The 15,276-nt window shown below is 42.9% G+C and overlaps 1 protein-coding gene across 4 annotated transcripts in view; it reads left to right on the plus strand.

Moving 5' to 3' along the window:
• The window catches only part of ENPP3 (ectonucleotide pyrophosphatase/phosphodiesterase 3), a 74,824-nt gene that overhangs the window by 33,788 nt on the left and 25,760 nt on the right, over positions 1 to 15,276 (plus strand). For all 4 annotated transcript variants that reach the window (XM_032800784.2, XM_032800785.2, XM_075063946.1 and 1 more), the window contains exons 10-15: positions 171 to 236; positions 1,984 to 2,056; positions 7,353 to 7,461; positions 7,641 to 7,769; positions 9,237 to 9,268; positions 13,778 to 13,905. In XM_032800784.2, the coding sequence (XP_032656675.1) occupies positions 171 to 236; positions 1,984 to 2,056; positions 7,353 to 7,461; positions 7,641 to 7,769; positions 9,237 to 9,268; positions 13,778 to 13,905 (537 nt within the window). The remainder of the gene's footprint in view (positions 1 to 170; positions 237 to 1,983; positions 2,057 to 7,352; positions 7,462 to 7,640; positions 7,770 to 9,236; positions 9,269 to 13,777; positions 13,906 to 15,276) is intronic.

A 15,276-nucleotide genomic window follows, 5' to 3' on the forward strand; every position in this document is an offset into this window, starting at 1 on the left:
TATTCGTATTATCTTTTTGACTCCAACTCTTAGGGTCTAAGTGAATTACCAGGAAATTTTGCATTCCTGGTATGTTAGAAAATTTTGCATTCCTGGGTGTTAGAAAATGTATATTTTGTATTTGGAAATGCTTGCTGACAAAACCTAATTATTATTTTATTTTATTTTAGCTCAATTATATATCAACAGAGAATTTCAGAAATACTCACATGGCTTGATGGTTCCAAATCTGAGAGGTAAAGCTTGATAATATACAACTCAGTGTTAAAAAAAAATATGCTAGAAGGATTTTCATTCGTATAGATTTCATGTTATTTTCATATGCTTGTAAAACAAGCTGAGTTATTATTTCTTGGGATATAAGGACTGCTGTAATTATGGTTGTGCCTATTATCTTTCTGGTTCAAAAGTTAGAGATGAAAGAGGTAAACCAAGTCCCTGATGGTATGAGTATGGGATGTACATATCTGAATGGGACTATATAGGCTGGGGTTTGTTCTGTCTTTTGCTGGCTTACAATTAATTTCTTTTTTCTTTGGTGTTACCTGGATGAATTCTGAGACATCCAGGTGACACCTGGATGAGAGTGAGAGAAAGAAAGTCTGTTTAACAAAGCCTGTGTATCTATGTGTATCAAAGAATTAAGAGTCTTCTCTGGGAAGAATAAATATTGTACATTACACACTGTAATGCAGACTACAGCTCAGTTTTCTAAAAGTTATCTTACTGTGGTCTTGTGGGAATTTACTCTGTTCCTATGTGCTATAGGTTGGCAAACAAGAATTAATGTTAATTCCTTGTAATATGAGTGCCCTGCAGTAGGTGTATGTCAAGAACTTTTATACCTAAGAAGAGTTTGTGAACCCAGGCTCTAGGCCTGGGGTGTTCTGGGAAATGTAGGTTAGCAGTTGGATGGCCATTTTGTTCCTGTTCTGTTTGTGATTGGCTAAGTTAAATAATATTATTTTAAGAATTATTTTTGTCAAGTGGGGCAATGAATTACCAGGTGAATTTGTGTTACATGTGAATGAATTAAAAGAAAGCTTTTCATTCCTTTATGTGAGGGATTGTGAATACCTCATATAAATTGGGGGTTAGGTGAAGTTCTCTGGAACTTATCACCCAGTAAAGCAGGAAGAAGTATGGCAGTAGGCTCAGATTTTTCAGACATGGCCAGCAGTGCAAATAGACCAGTCCAGTCTGGCCTGGCAAGATATTTATAGTGGTTACGGCGTACAGCAAAGACTTAGGAGGAGCAGAGCGTGGGGCTGCTGGGCCTTCCATGGAGCTGCGTCTCCTCTGACTCCATCTGTGCAGCAGCGGCCCCACCGGAGGACAGGGTGGGTGGTGGTAAAGCTGCCAGAGGAGCTGCTGGCCTTCTGCTCCTTTCCCCGCTGTGGTACCCGGGAGAGCCCTGTGGTTCAGGGAACCATGCCCCCAGCCCTGTCCTCTGGTGTGGCTGCTGCTGTACAGGTGGAGGAGCTGAGGCCGTGGGGCTGCTCAGTGGCCCAACTTTCTGTTCCTTTCCCTGCTGCGGTTCTGAAATCTCCAATGCAGCAGGAGGAGGACAGAGCTCCTCTCCAGGTAAGGGGGGTGGATCAGGGAGAGAGGATGAGGAGAGTGGGGAAGCCCCAGGCAGGGGATAGGGAGGAGTTACATGGAAGGTCACGTGCCCCCCCATTAGCTGCTGCCCTCTCTGCCTCCCATACCAGTCAGAAATGGATTCCACTTGCATCACTGGCCATGGCCTCTAATTCTGGGGGCCTCAGTTTCTGGATGCTAAACTAAAGATATTGAAGACCACTTCTGGAAATGTGGGCCTAAGTGTTTATGCTCGCAAAGCAATTGAGAGGAAACTGCTTCAACTGTGCTAAGTTTTTTTGTTTGCTTGGAATTTTATTCAGTGTTTCCTTTTTTTAAATAAAGTTTTTACAGAAACTTTCCCAAATTCTCACAGTGCTCTTTTCTTTGGTTTAACTCTAGGCCAGATTTCTATACTTTGTATATTGAAGAACCTGATAGTTCTGGACACTCATATGGACCAGTTAGTGGTGGAGTAAGTTGTATTTTTTTTACTCTTAAGCTATGTTGCTCCAGAAATAATGGTATACAGTAATTTATATAGTTCAGAAGAGTCCTGATTACTTGCTTTACACTCTAGTTAATTGCACACAGCAACTATTATTCAATACTGGAATTCAGCAAACAGTGCTAACCATCAATATCCCTAGTTTCATTTTGTTTAGCATCTTGGGAGTAGTCAGGCCCACCCTGCCATGGTTCAATGTTGATATCACTCTGCTCTGTTCAATGTTGATATCACTAAGCTGCGTGTGTGTGTTCCCTCCGTGTGCTGTCCCAGCTCTTCAAAGATAGCTGGCACAGCAGACCCGAAGATAACCCCCAATGACCACAGAGTCTAGTAAGGTACGAAGGCACGTCGGCCAGGTTTATTGCCGTATTGGACACAATGATAGTTTCCCCTAGATTGTTACTCTACAGGGCATACTACGAGAAAGTAGTATGCCCTTTGGCAATGGACTCGGCCCAGTCAGTGGCAGGACTTTCCACTGCCCCCTAGGCCAGACAAAGACACCACCCCAGGGATGCATTCTTATACACAGGTACAAACAAGTTACACATCACTCCTGATGTATTGAGGTGCAACCCCTCTACACAGCAAGGTACAATCCTTCTACGTAGCAAGGTGCCACCTCTCACCTTGTACATGTTGGTTCGAACAAAACAACTCTATCCATCATATTACCCTTTTGTCCCTGTTATTGGGATGGGTCAGCCTGTTCCTAGTTATCTGTGTGGAATGTACAAGTATGCGAATGTTCTGATATCTAGTGTTCAGTACCTTTTAGGTACGGATCTTCTTGCAGCATCAGCCCTTTCCTTGCCAGCTTCTGTGAGCAGGGCCTGCCTCTGGCTCACAGCTTAACTTTGCTTTATGTTAGCAAAGTCTTGACTGTTACTTTAGTTCAGGCCTCAGGCCTCATACTGGGCCTCTGATACCAAGGTTTATATCTTAGGGCCTCCTTTTACTACACCAGCATTGCGGCAATTACAAAAGCAGAGCTGTAGTCTAACCAGAGCTGCAGAAAATTTGTTCAGACCTGCACAGTTCTAGGAAAGATATTAAGATTCAAGCATAGACATATTTAGAACAAACTTTCATTTGGCTGATAGGTGATCCTTGAAGGCCATGTGACAAATTCTTAGAGTTGACTAAATCCTTTTGTGAGTGTGAAATACAATACAAACACCAGTTAATATTTAGTATTTAGTTAGTATTTTATTTAGTCCACATCATTCATCACACTTTCTGTTATTCCTAACTCAAAGCATATTTCACTTTCACTTACATGCACAGAGAACACTTCTTCCTGGAAACATAGACATTGTCATACCAGATCAGCCCAATAGTTTATCTAATTTAGGCCTGGTCTACACTTGCGGGGAGGGGGGGAATTGATCTAAGATAACGCAGCTTCGATGTACTTAGATCTACTCACCGTGGTGTCTTCACTGAGGTGAGTTGACTGCAGTCGCTCCTCTGTTGACTCTGCCTGTGCCTCTTGCACTGATGGAGTACAGCCATGGTCCCCAATGCGGTGCCTGTGGGCGCCATGGCGCCCACGGGGGCATCTTAATGCGCCCATGTCCTGGCCCCCGGGAGATCACCTACTGAAATGCCGCGGCAGGGATGCCTCTCGATGACACTGCTTGTCACTGACAAGTGATGTCATCGAGAAGCGTTGCCCCCCGAATTTCGCTGGGGACGCCTCTCGCTGACGCCGCTTGCCATCGACAAGTGACATCATCGAGAGGCATCGCCCCTGAATTTTGGCGGGGACGCCTCTTGCTGACGCTGCTTGCCGTTGACAAGTGATGTCATTGAGAGGCGTTGCTCTCCAATTTCAGTGGGAACGCCTCTCGATGACGTCGCTTATTGACGGCAAGTGGCGTCATCAAGAGGTATCACTGCCGCGGCTTTTCGGTGGGTGTTTTGCCGCTGCTGTGGTACTTCGGCTGGCGCCCGCCAGCCAAAAAGGTTGAGGACCACTGGAGTACAGGAGTTGATGGGAGAGTGCTCAGGGGTCGATTTATTGCGTCTAGACTAGACAGGATAAAACGCTGGATTGATCGCTGCCCGTCGATCCAGTGGGTAGTATAGACATACCCTCAGTGTTCTGTCTCTGAAATTGGCCTTCGGAGGATGGTATGGTACCTCTAGTCGACATGTATGGAACAACCAGCCTACAGGGGAAATTTCTTACTCACTTACATAATCCATGTTGATTAGTGGTTGGTTTATGTCTAGAAGCAGGAGAGTTTACATTCCTTCTTCATATTAAGGTTAAGGTTAAGTTTGCTCAACATTTCTCATAATAAGACCCTGTTTTCAATTGCTTATGATTTTGCCAAATTTTAACCATTTGGGCAGAAATTTTCCATGCCAGGGGTCTGTCACAGTTTAACTTAAAAAAAAAAATCAGCCAAAATGGTTCAGATCTTTCTAAAAATGAGGCTAGGGAAAAATGTGTTCTTTTGCGATGTTAAAAAAATTCTGGCAAATTTTTCTTTGGAAAGCTGTAGTGCTCCCGTAGTTAGGAACAAGAACTTGACATTTGGCAGAGGAGTTGATCTTTGTGTTCACCCAAATTTTGACAAGTGATAAGCCTTTGAAAAAGCGGCTGTTTTCACATGCTCAGTAGATTTCTTAGAATTTAAGCAGCTAAAATTGCCAAAGGTTCTGTCCTCACTGAGCATGCTCCAGCGCCTCATGAATCCTAATGCTGACCAGCCTAGTGATGACTAGTCACAGAGTGACTTACATACTCCGTCCCTTGACAGCTTCTGCATGTGACTGGACTGCTCATGCTTCCCCACAGAACTGCTGAGCCAGTATAGGGGGCAAATAAAGGCAGGGCATAAAGATGACTGAAGGCCAGGAGAAGAGGAAAGATATCAGATGAAGAGCCAGAAGGGGAAAATGGGATGAGCAAGGAAAGGAGACTGGGATGGGGAGACTAGGACCAGCTGGACAAGGAGACTGGAACTCGGATGAGAAGCCTGAGGAGTGGAGAATGGGGCTGGGACAAGCATCCCAGCATAGGAAAGAGACAAGACTGGGACATGGACAGGACATTGGAGGGGACAGGGCAGAAGGGACCACATTTGGGAAAAACAAATTATGCTCCTCTCCAGAACATGGAACGAAACCCAAGATTTCTGAGTCTCGTCATTCCTCTGCTCTTAGCAAGTATTTGTGAAACCCACCAACAAAGGATGTCTCATCCTCCTTTAGTATTGGTTTATGGAGGAAATGGCAACTTTCTACTGCTATCAGTTACTCCATTTGCTCAAGTGGCAAAGGTCTATGTGGTGGACCAAATGGTTGCAACCCTGCTGATGACCTACGTGGGTGTCAACCTGATGCCATGTGATGGAATTTGAGGGGCAGAGATTTTTTGGTTTACTTTTTTAAAATCAGAAAATATCACACACACAACTCTAAGTTAAAGGAACATTATTAAGGTTACAAAGTCAAGCGTTCAAAAATAGGAAATAAATCATGCATAGCAAAGACTTGCACCTGCTTCTTCCACATCTCAGGTGAGTGCTCTATCCACTGGGCATGTGGCTATTCTAAGGTTTCTTTATCTCTCCCTGCCACCATCTCTAAATTCCATCCTGGATCTGAGAGGCCTTCCCAATGAAAATTTAGTTAAACCCAATACACTCCTATGAAAAGTTTTGGTTTTGATTAATCAACATTTTCCAATGAAAAAAAACATTTTGTTGAAAGATTCTTGACCAATTCCATCTGTAGGACCCTTGCCTTATTAGCTGCAGAAGCAGGAGGGCCAGGGGAGGAGGGACAGGTGAAAGGGTTAGATGCCAGCTCTAGCAGCGATAAAAAAAAAATCTCAATATATTTCCCAGCTCCCTTTGTGGGGTGCGAGGGGGGATCCTAACCCCACTTGCTGCTTTTCCACTCTCCTGTCTCGCACTTCAGCCACAGGGAATTGAAGAGGTTCTTGTGGTAAATGCAGTTGAATGCTACCCTGTAGAATCTGATACCATCCCTGCCTCTGCCATGGGGTTCCTGTGTGATGCTTGGTAAGTCATTAAACCAAACTTTTCACAGGAGGTCACTACTTGTGTATTATAGGTGCCCTACTTGAGATGCTGGGGTCTAATTTTCAGAAGTGCTGAAAACTGACAGCTGAAACTGAAAAGAATGGGAGCAGTGCTTTCAATGTATAAAGTGCTCGATGATGCTAAATAGTCTGAAAAAAATCAAGTCCTAGGTGTTTCAAACTGGGCATGATCACAGGGTGGCATCCTGAAGTGTCCCCCCTCTGCTATCTCAGGATGGCCCTGCAAGGATCCCACCACAGTTTATCCTCTTCAGTATTCCTTAAATAACTCAGCACAGCCAAACGGTGTGAGACACAAGTCCCCTCCTCGGGTCTGCTTTATTTGAGTCCAAATAAACTCAGAAATAAAGTTTCTTTCTCTTGGCTCTAGCCTCTGGCTATCACTCTCCTCAAGTCTGGAGTCCTCAGCCTTCCTTCTCGGGGCTGGGTTCAGTTGAGTCTCCACCTCTATTCCTTGCAGCACTTACCTGTACCCACTTTCTCCAGGCAGCTGCAGGCCCCCAGGCTTCTGTACTGCTGCTGCTGCCACCATCTCTGAGAGCTCCTCTGTGTTAGGGGAGCTCCTTTTTCTAGGAGCAAACCTTTTAGGCTTCTTGCCCTGGTGAGCTCTCCTGAGAGCCACTTTTCTCAGGAGCTTCCTATCTCTAGGATCCTCCCACCCCAACTGAACCCTGAAAAACATGTATGTGGCTCATTAGCATATTAGCTGCCAACCAACCACCTAGGGATTTAATTACTTTCAAATGGGTCTGGGTTGGCTCATTCTCCCTTACAGCCTGTCAAAGCTAGGCTGGTCCCTGACTCATCAATGGCAGTGGTGCTGATTTAGCACAGTAGTGAAGACAAGCCAATAGTCTCTTCCCTGAAGAGCATACAATCTAAGGATATGTCAGAGAAGACACTAGCTATGCCAGCAGGAGGGATTCTTCTTTTATACGGAGAAAGCAGTACAGACCATGCTTTGCTTTGTGGAACCGGTGGGCGTTTGCACTAATAAAATGCAGTGATGTTGACAGAATTATTTTTTAGCTCAAAAACAAAGAAAAAATTAAGTGTAGAAAGATGATAGAGAAACTTGCTTATTTTTCCCTACTCTGATTATACAGTCTGATAGATTGACAAGGGGTATTGAAATCAATAGCAAGGAGAAATTCTAATGAAACTCTATTTATTCTTTAGGTCATTAAAGCCTTGCAGTTAGCAGATGAGGCATTGGGAATGTTAATGGAGGGACTAAAACAGAGGAACCTGCACAACTGTGTAAATCTCATTGTTTTGGCTGATCATGGTACTGTATCTAGTTTTTTACGTTTCAGTATCTGTTCCACTATATGTCCTTATTTATTCTCTTCCTTGTTTCTGGTGTTCATGATCACTAATAATAGTTTAATAAACTATTATAAATAGTCTTGTTGATATTCCAATTTCTAATATAACAAAATAAATATTTATGTATTCTCGTTTTAGGAATGGATAAGACCTACTGCAACCAATTAGAATACATGACGGATTATTTTAATCAAATTAATTTCTACATGTATGATGGGCCTGCAGCTCGCATTCGGGCGTACAATGTTCCAGAAGACTACTTTACTTGTAAGTGTGAACCCATGCTGTTAGTGCACAACCAGCACAGCAGAAAGGAAAGAAATAAGGAAAGGGGATAATCAATAGTTTTGAACCTTGGGGATGTCTATAATGAACACTTTTCTTTGCCAATCAGTTATGTCTTTGACTCATGGAAACAATGTTGCAAGAATGATCTTTGACTGTAACTCCAGTTGATGGTAAAAGATAAAAACTCTTGTGACAGATTGCAATTTGAGTTTTCTTCTCATGTGGAAAAAGAAAGGATAGACTTGTATTCAGTTCCCATCCCGTGCCACAGATATCTTGCCCACCAGCAACTGGCTTAATCTCTGTGTGTCAGTTTCCTGTCTGTAAAATGAGAATAATAATGTTGCCTTTCTCCCAGTTGGAGTCTGTCTTCTCCATTTAGATTGTAATTTCTTCAGGGGCAGGGACTCTCTCTTAATACGTGTGTGTACGGCACCTAGCACAGTGGGGCCTTGATCTCGGTTGAGACCTCTAGGAGATATATTACAAATTAATAATAATGGAAACCATTTAAATGTGCCTGTGGCGCATGATGCTGTCAAGTTGAGTTAAGTTCGCCCTCTCAGTCAGGGAACAGAACATGGGAAAGTACAAGCCCGAAGTCACTCATTTCAATGAGCATACCGAATTCTTATGGTAAAAGTGATGCTTGTTTTAGGGTCTTAGGAGCCAGCAAGCTATTGTGCTTATTTATTATTATTTCACATTTTTAATGTACAGCTAATGTCTTGGCAGTAGGATAGATCCCACACAAACTAAAGACAGTCCTTGCCTTGAGCAGCTTGCACTCTAAACAGGACAGAAACAGAATAGACAAGCTAGGATGAGAAGCCTTGAGGAGGGAATGAATAAGATATAGTGTTTTTTTAAATTAATGTAATTATTCTCTCATTTCTTGTGGGCATCTTATTATCTCTAAAAAAACATTAGCCTTCCCTAAAGCAGCAGGGTTCAGTAAAAATAAAAACAAACTCAAAACTAAATGTTAACAACAAAAGATTAACTCTCTCTCTCTCAAAGTGTGGATGATGAATTATGGCAGCAGATTTACCTTTCTCTGAAGCATTAGGTATGGCCACTGCCAAAGCCTGGAAACAAGACTTGAAGGACCAGTGATCCAGGTCTTGTCCAGTACTGCAAATCTGATATTCCAAAGTGGGGGTGGGGTAGAGGTGGAGAGTCTGTCTCCAGTGATTTGTCAGCTTTGTCTTTGGTTAGATACTGCCATGGCAGCTTTCTGCAGTCCACCTTTTTGGGTTCCTAGCTAGTGATTCTGGAGCTGATAAGTAGATGGCTGGGTAATCTGCACAGGCTGACAAAACACTTGGTGCTCACTTTTACAAATAGTATACAAATGGATGCAAAAATAGTGCAAATTCTTGCACAGTGCTTTGAATTTTCAATAGCTTGAATGCAACTTATTCTATTGTCTGTTTTCTTAAACAGTTGATTCGGAAGGAATTGTTAAAAACCTTACCGTGAGTAAACTCTTGTACATGTATTTCCTCTTAATGGTATTTTGATTAAAAGGCATATTTTTGTGGCTATATTGCACGTGCACTTCTCAAACCCTAACTTTTGCACCAGTTCCATATTGTTTTTAGTGGTGGTTTTGACTCAAGTTGAATCTTTGAGTACAATTGTAGGCAAATCCTAGATGCTCCAGTTTGTCTGTGGGCTTGGCCCAGGAGGTCTCTATGGGCAGGGGTGGCTCCAGGCACCAGCTGAGCAAGCAGGTGCTTGAAGAGGCCAAGGGGAAAGGGTGGCACATTGAGCTCTTCCGCGGCAATTCAGCGGCGGTTCCCTCGATCCCTCTCGGAGGGAAGGACCGGCCACTGAATTGCCTCCAAAGAAGAAAGTGGTGTGGTGAAGCAGCCACCGATCGCGATCGTTTTTTTAATTTTTATTTTTATTTATTTATTTTTTTGCCACTTGGGGTGGCAAAAACCCTGGAGCTGGCCCTGCTATAGGGGATCAAGGGAAGAAAATTTCCCTCACTCCAGAGTAGGTGGAATTGGTTGACTTGCACTGGAGTGGATCCACAGACCTTACCCCACCACCAGGCAGACAGAGGAAGAGTTATCTGACAGCTAGAATCTAGAGTACAGATGCAAGGCAGTGGAGAAGCAGGCCCGGGTTTCCTACAGGAAGGTTAACTCGGCCTCATTACATGTTCAGTAATTTCTTCTCCTTTGTTTTTTTCTTCTCTTTCATTGGCTAATTCAATACTTTTTACAGAGTTCAATATCTACTTTAAAATATGAGGGATGGAGAAGATGGCCAAATTAATGTTATTGTGGGAAGCTTCATTTTTGCATTTCTTTGTCTATAATTTAGACTGATTTTATCATTTAAACTTTTAATCATAGAAATGTAGAGCTGGAAGGGACCTTGAGAAGTCATATAGGCCAGTCCACCGCACAGTAGCAGGACTAAGTAAATATAGAACATCCCTGGCAGGTGTTTATCCCACTTGTTTTTAAAAGCTTCCAATGATGGGGACTCCACAACTTCCTTTGGAAGCACAGGTACCAGCTTCCTCCGGTCTCCGGGGCTGCTCAACCCCTTGCTCCACCCCAGGCCGTGCCCCCATCTGCCTCTTCTCCCAAACCCCCATCGCTGCCCCAACTCTTCCTGCCCCCGCTCCACCCCAGGCCCTGTCCCCACCACACCCCTTCTCCTAAGCCCCTGCTCTGCCTCTTCCCGTCCCTGCTCCTCCCTCGCCCCCCAGCACCTCTTGCACAATGCAGAATAGCTGATTGCTGCGGGTAGGAGGCACTGGCAGGGAGGGAGAAGAGTTGATTGGTGGGGCTGCTGGTGGACGGGAGCCGCTGGGGGGAAGAATGGAGCAGGATAGTTACCTTGTGTGTATAACATATAGCACTCCTGTTAATGTACTCCAGACTCATATTAGTCTTTTTTTGCAGCTGCATCGCACTGATGACTTATATTCCATTTGTGGTCCACTATAACCCCCAGATCCTTGTCAGCAGTGCTATCCCTTAGACAGTTATTCCCCATTTTGTAGTTGTGCATTTGATTTTTGTTTCCTTCCCAAAAGAAGTACTTTGCACTTGTCTTTATTGAATTTGTTGAATTCTGACCAATTATCCAATTTGTCAAGGTCATTTTGAATTTTCAACCCATCCTCCAAAGTGTTTGCAACTCCTTCCAGCTTGGTGTCATCTGCAAATTTTATAAGCATACTCTCCATTCCATTATCTAAGTCATTAACGAAAATATTGAATAGTACTGGACCCCGGATTGACCCCTCCACTAAATATGCCCTCCTAATTTGACAGCAAACCATTGATAACTACTCTTTTGAGTATAGGCTTTCAACCAGTTGTGCACCCACCTTATAGTAATTTCATTGAGATCACATTTTCCTAGTTTGCTTATGAGAAAGTTATGTGAGATTATGTCAAAAGCCTTACTAAAATCAAGTTATATCACATTTACTGCTCCCCTGCATCCACAGCAAAAGAAAGAAATTAAGTTGGTTTTGCATGATTTGTTCTTGACAAATCCATGCTGACTATTCCTTATAACCATATTATCCTCAAGGTGCTTACGAATTGACTGTTTAATAATTTGTTCCAATATCTTTCCAGGTACTGAAGTTAGGCTGACTGGTCTACAATTCCACGGGTCCTCCTTGTTCCCCTTTTTGAAGATAGTTACTATATTTGCTCTTCTCTGGTCTTCTGGGACATCTCCTGTCCTTCAGGAGTTCTCAAAGATAATTGCTAACAGTTCCAAGATTGCTTCAGCAAGTTCCTTAAGTACCCTAGGATAAATGTCATCAGGCACTGCTGATTTGAATATTTTTTAACCTGTTCTTTTCCTATTTTGGCTTGCATTTCTTTCCCCTGGTTGTTAATATTAATAATGTTGAGTATCTGGTCATAATTAGCCTTTTTAGTGAAGACTGAAGCAAAATAGGCTAAACCTTCCTTGATGTCATCAGTTATTAGCTCTCCATCCCTGTTAAGTAATTAAGTGTTAACTAAATAATCCAAATAGCCATTCAGAGTATATGAAAAGAGATGTGAAATGTCTGTCCTATAGCTATAGCCCAGAATTTTGGGAGTTCCCTCTTTTTTTTTCCTATCATTGGTCACTAGTATGTAGCACAGCCCAGGGTTCCTAGCCTCTTTCAGTCTTGATTTTCTTGCGCCAACTATCAGTGTATTCTATTATATCATTTGATGGTTTCCTCTATCTTTTCCCTAGATGAGGATCCCATATAGAGTTTAAGGAGTGACCTTGTCTCATGGCATATATAATAGGTGTCATGTAGCCATCTTAGTGAATCCTATTCTAAAAAAATAAAAATTATCAATCTCAGTCGCTTATTTGATTATCCAGGCTCACTTCTCATTTCACAGGTTTAATACAAACAGAGTATACAGCTCTAGCAGCTGAACACCTCAGACCAGATTCTTACACCCACTCTGGCCCCTTGAACTTCTCTGATGGTACAAAGAGACCAATTAGCTGGCTTAACCAACTGCCTAAAGATTCTGTCTGTGTAGGGGAACCCCTGGGGGTGGCACAGAACTAGCAGTAGTGGTTCTAGAGCGCCCCACTGCTGGCTTCCAGGGTAGGGGGCATAACCAGGGAAAACAATACATGCTTGGAGCATTGCTTTACTCTGGTGCTCTCTAGAGGCTGGAAAGGCCCCCGAGGGCCATAGGCAGCTGGACACAATTAAGTACAGCCCTGAGAGTGATTTGTTTACCTGCCACGTCCACAACTTCGGCTGATCGCGGCTCTCACTGGCCACAGTTCACTGCTCCAGGCCAATGGGGGCTGCTGGAAGTGGTGCAAGCCAAGGGACTGGACTGTGATCAGCCAGACTTGTGGACACGGCAGGTAAACAAACCGTCCCAGCCGGCTAGGGGTTTTCCCTACACAAGCGGCATCCCAAGTTTGGGAAACACTGCCTTAAACAAAGTATCTCCCAATCAGAATTATTGGGACCTTCTGGATTTTTACAATTGCACCACTATTTTAAAAAAATTCCCATTACTTATTTCAAACAAGAAATATATATTGGTTTTAAGGAATTTCAGAATGCTTAATCAACATGTTAGGGGTGGTCAATTGTAAAGTGAGGTCACCATGTCTAGTGAATAGGTTGGTTTTGATTGTTCAGATTTGTACTTGTTGTGGCACTTAATACATACTTATGCTCCTTTATTCTTCTACTTTTGGCAACTTCTGAGTTTTGAGATCCTACAGATTCTTAACCAGAAAGAAAAACTAGCTGTAGCTACACTAGCTGATGTTGGAAAAACTTTTGTTCTATTAAAACTCATTAGAATCTATTCAACTTGTTTCAAAGTTACATTTTGGCAACTCAGCAAATTTTCTCTCTTTTAGTAATGATACATTTATAAACAACAGTGCCAAAAGTTGGATATTACTTTTTCCAAGAAAGAGATTTGCATGCTTATAATTTTTAATGATTTCAAAATGACACCTTATAGGCATGTGAAAGGATATAGTCCTCTTCTCTATTTATTGCATGGTAAACTGGTAAAAGATTGCAGAAAAGCATTAACTTTCAGGGACCTTTAATTACTAGCTTATAGAATGTGAACTGATATACTAACTAACTGCATGGTATGGATGCCAATAACATTAGCCATAGCATATACCAATATCTTTACCATTACAAGTTTTTTGTTCTTATCTATAATTTCACAACTGTCTCCTATTAAGGACTGACACACTTACAATACATCTTGTCAAAGGCCTATGTAACAGATCCAAGTAAGACATTTTACTATCTATTATAAACTGAGACAAAAATCTGGTGGAATAAGTCAGTGAAGAAGATATTGTTCTAGCTATCAATCAATATATACAGTATATTTAGTGTGCCAATCTCCACAGTATCTATGGGCATTGCTGAATGATGTGTTCCTGTTTGTCGTAGTGCAGATCTTAACACGATTGGACCTTTTTATGTTTTTCAGTGCCGAAAACCCAACCAACATTTCAAACCCTACTTGACACCCAACTTGCCAAAGCGATTCCATTATGCTAACAACATTCGCATTGACAAAGTTCATCTTATGGTGGACCGGCAGTGGCTGGCTGTTAGGTAAATTGTGGCTGTAAACTGGTTCTTACCCTTATCATTTAGATGCCTCATTCCTTCACAGATGTGTCATTTGCTTTCTATTTAAAACTGTTCCTCTTGCCTTGAAGACAATAGTTGGTCCTTAGAATGCTGGTTTTTCCAGACAGTTAGATGAATTTTTAGGAGGCTATATTAAAAGGAAATGATTGTGTGTGTCTGTGTAAGCTGGGTATCCACTGCTTTACATGGTGTGCATAGAGTTTTCTCTTCAAATCAGCATGGTAAATGAGGGGAATTGAAGTCTTGTTCATTGTTCACCTTCACTAAATGTCTCATCACATCAGTTAACTATCTAGGGCTGACAGAACTGGCTTCTTCTATGCTCAATTAATGAGAATCCATCATGCAAAATGTGCTGCTGTTTTTCAAAGCTCATAACTCAGTCAATTCAAAGCCAGTTTTCACTGAAATATTCAAAACACTTTTTAATTAGGACTCTTACCTTGTCAAGTTTTAGCTTTCTATCGGCCAGCTCCACACACCAGCACGCCAAGCGCGTGCCTGGGGCGGCAAGCCACGGGGAGCTCTCTGCTTGTCGCCACGAGGGCGGCAGGCAGGTTGCCTTCGGCAGCATGCCTGTGGAGGGTCCACTGGTCTCGTGGCTTCGGTGGACCTCCCGCAGGCATGCCGCCGAATCCATGGGACTGGAGACCTTCCGCAGGCGTGCCGCTGAATCTGCTGGACCGGGGACCTCCCGCAGGCAAGTCGCCGAAGGCAGCCTGCCTGCCGTGCTTGGGGCGGCAAAATACCTAGAGCCACCCCTGCTTTCTATCTCCTGCCATACCAGTGGCAGAGCAGTTCAAAGAAATCTTGCAGGACCCTTTTTGTAAAGGCGGAAGTCTATTTCCTGCCACATTTTCCGTATTTTTACTCAAACTTGAAAAAATAAATCACCTTTGAGAAGAGACTAAGTCTGAAACATTTACCAAAAAGTGAATGATTTGGAAAGATATGATTAACTGAAAAAGGAATGGTTAGAATGGAAATAGTTATGTGATCTTAGCTGTTCTAGTTGCTTATAATAATGTGTGTACACAAACTGTATATATTGTAGGCATATGTAACCCACACACTGCCTGGGTGTGGTGTTCTGTTCCATCTAGTGGTACTGAGACCACTTAGAGAGCTAGCTTAATGAGTGTACTCCACAGTCGTAGCTAAGAGTCATATGGCTTTTAGCTCATGCAGTAGAGGCTCATACATTTAGCTCCAGAGGTCCCAGGTTCGCTCCTGCCAGCCGACAAGTGGGGTCTGTCCCTTGTTGTCCTACGGTGTGTGTTGTCAGATGCTACTGGTGTGGTGCTCTGCCCTCTCCTTGTTGGTATCACTCGG

This window comes from Chelonoidis abingdonii, chromosome 3 (assembly GCF_003597395.2).
Source record: "Chelonoidis abingdonii isolate Lonesome George chromosome 3, CheloAbing_2.0, whole genome shotgun sequence".
Classification (NCBI taxonomy): Eukaryota; Metazoa; Chordata; order Testudines; family Testudinidae; genus Chelonoidis; species Chelonoidis abingdonii.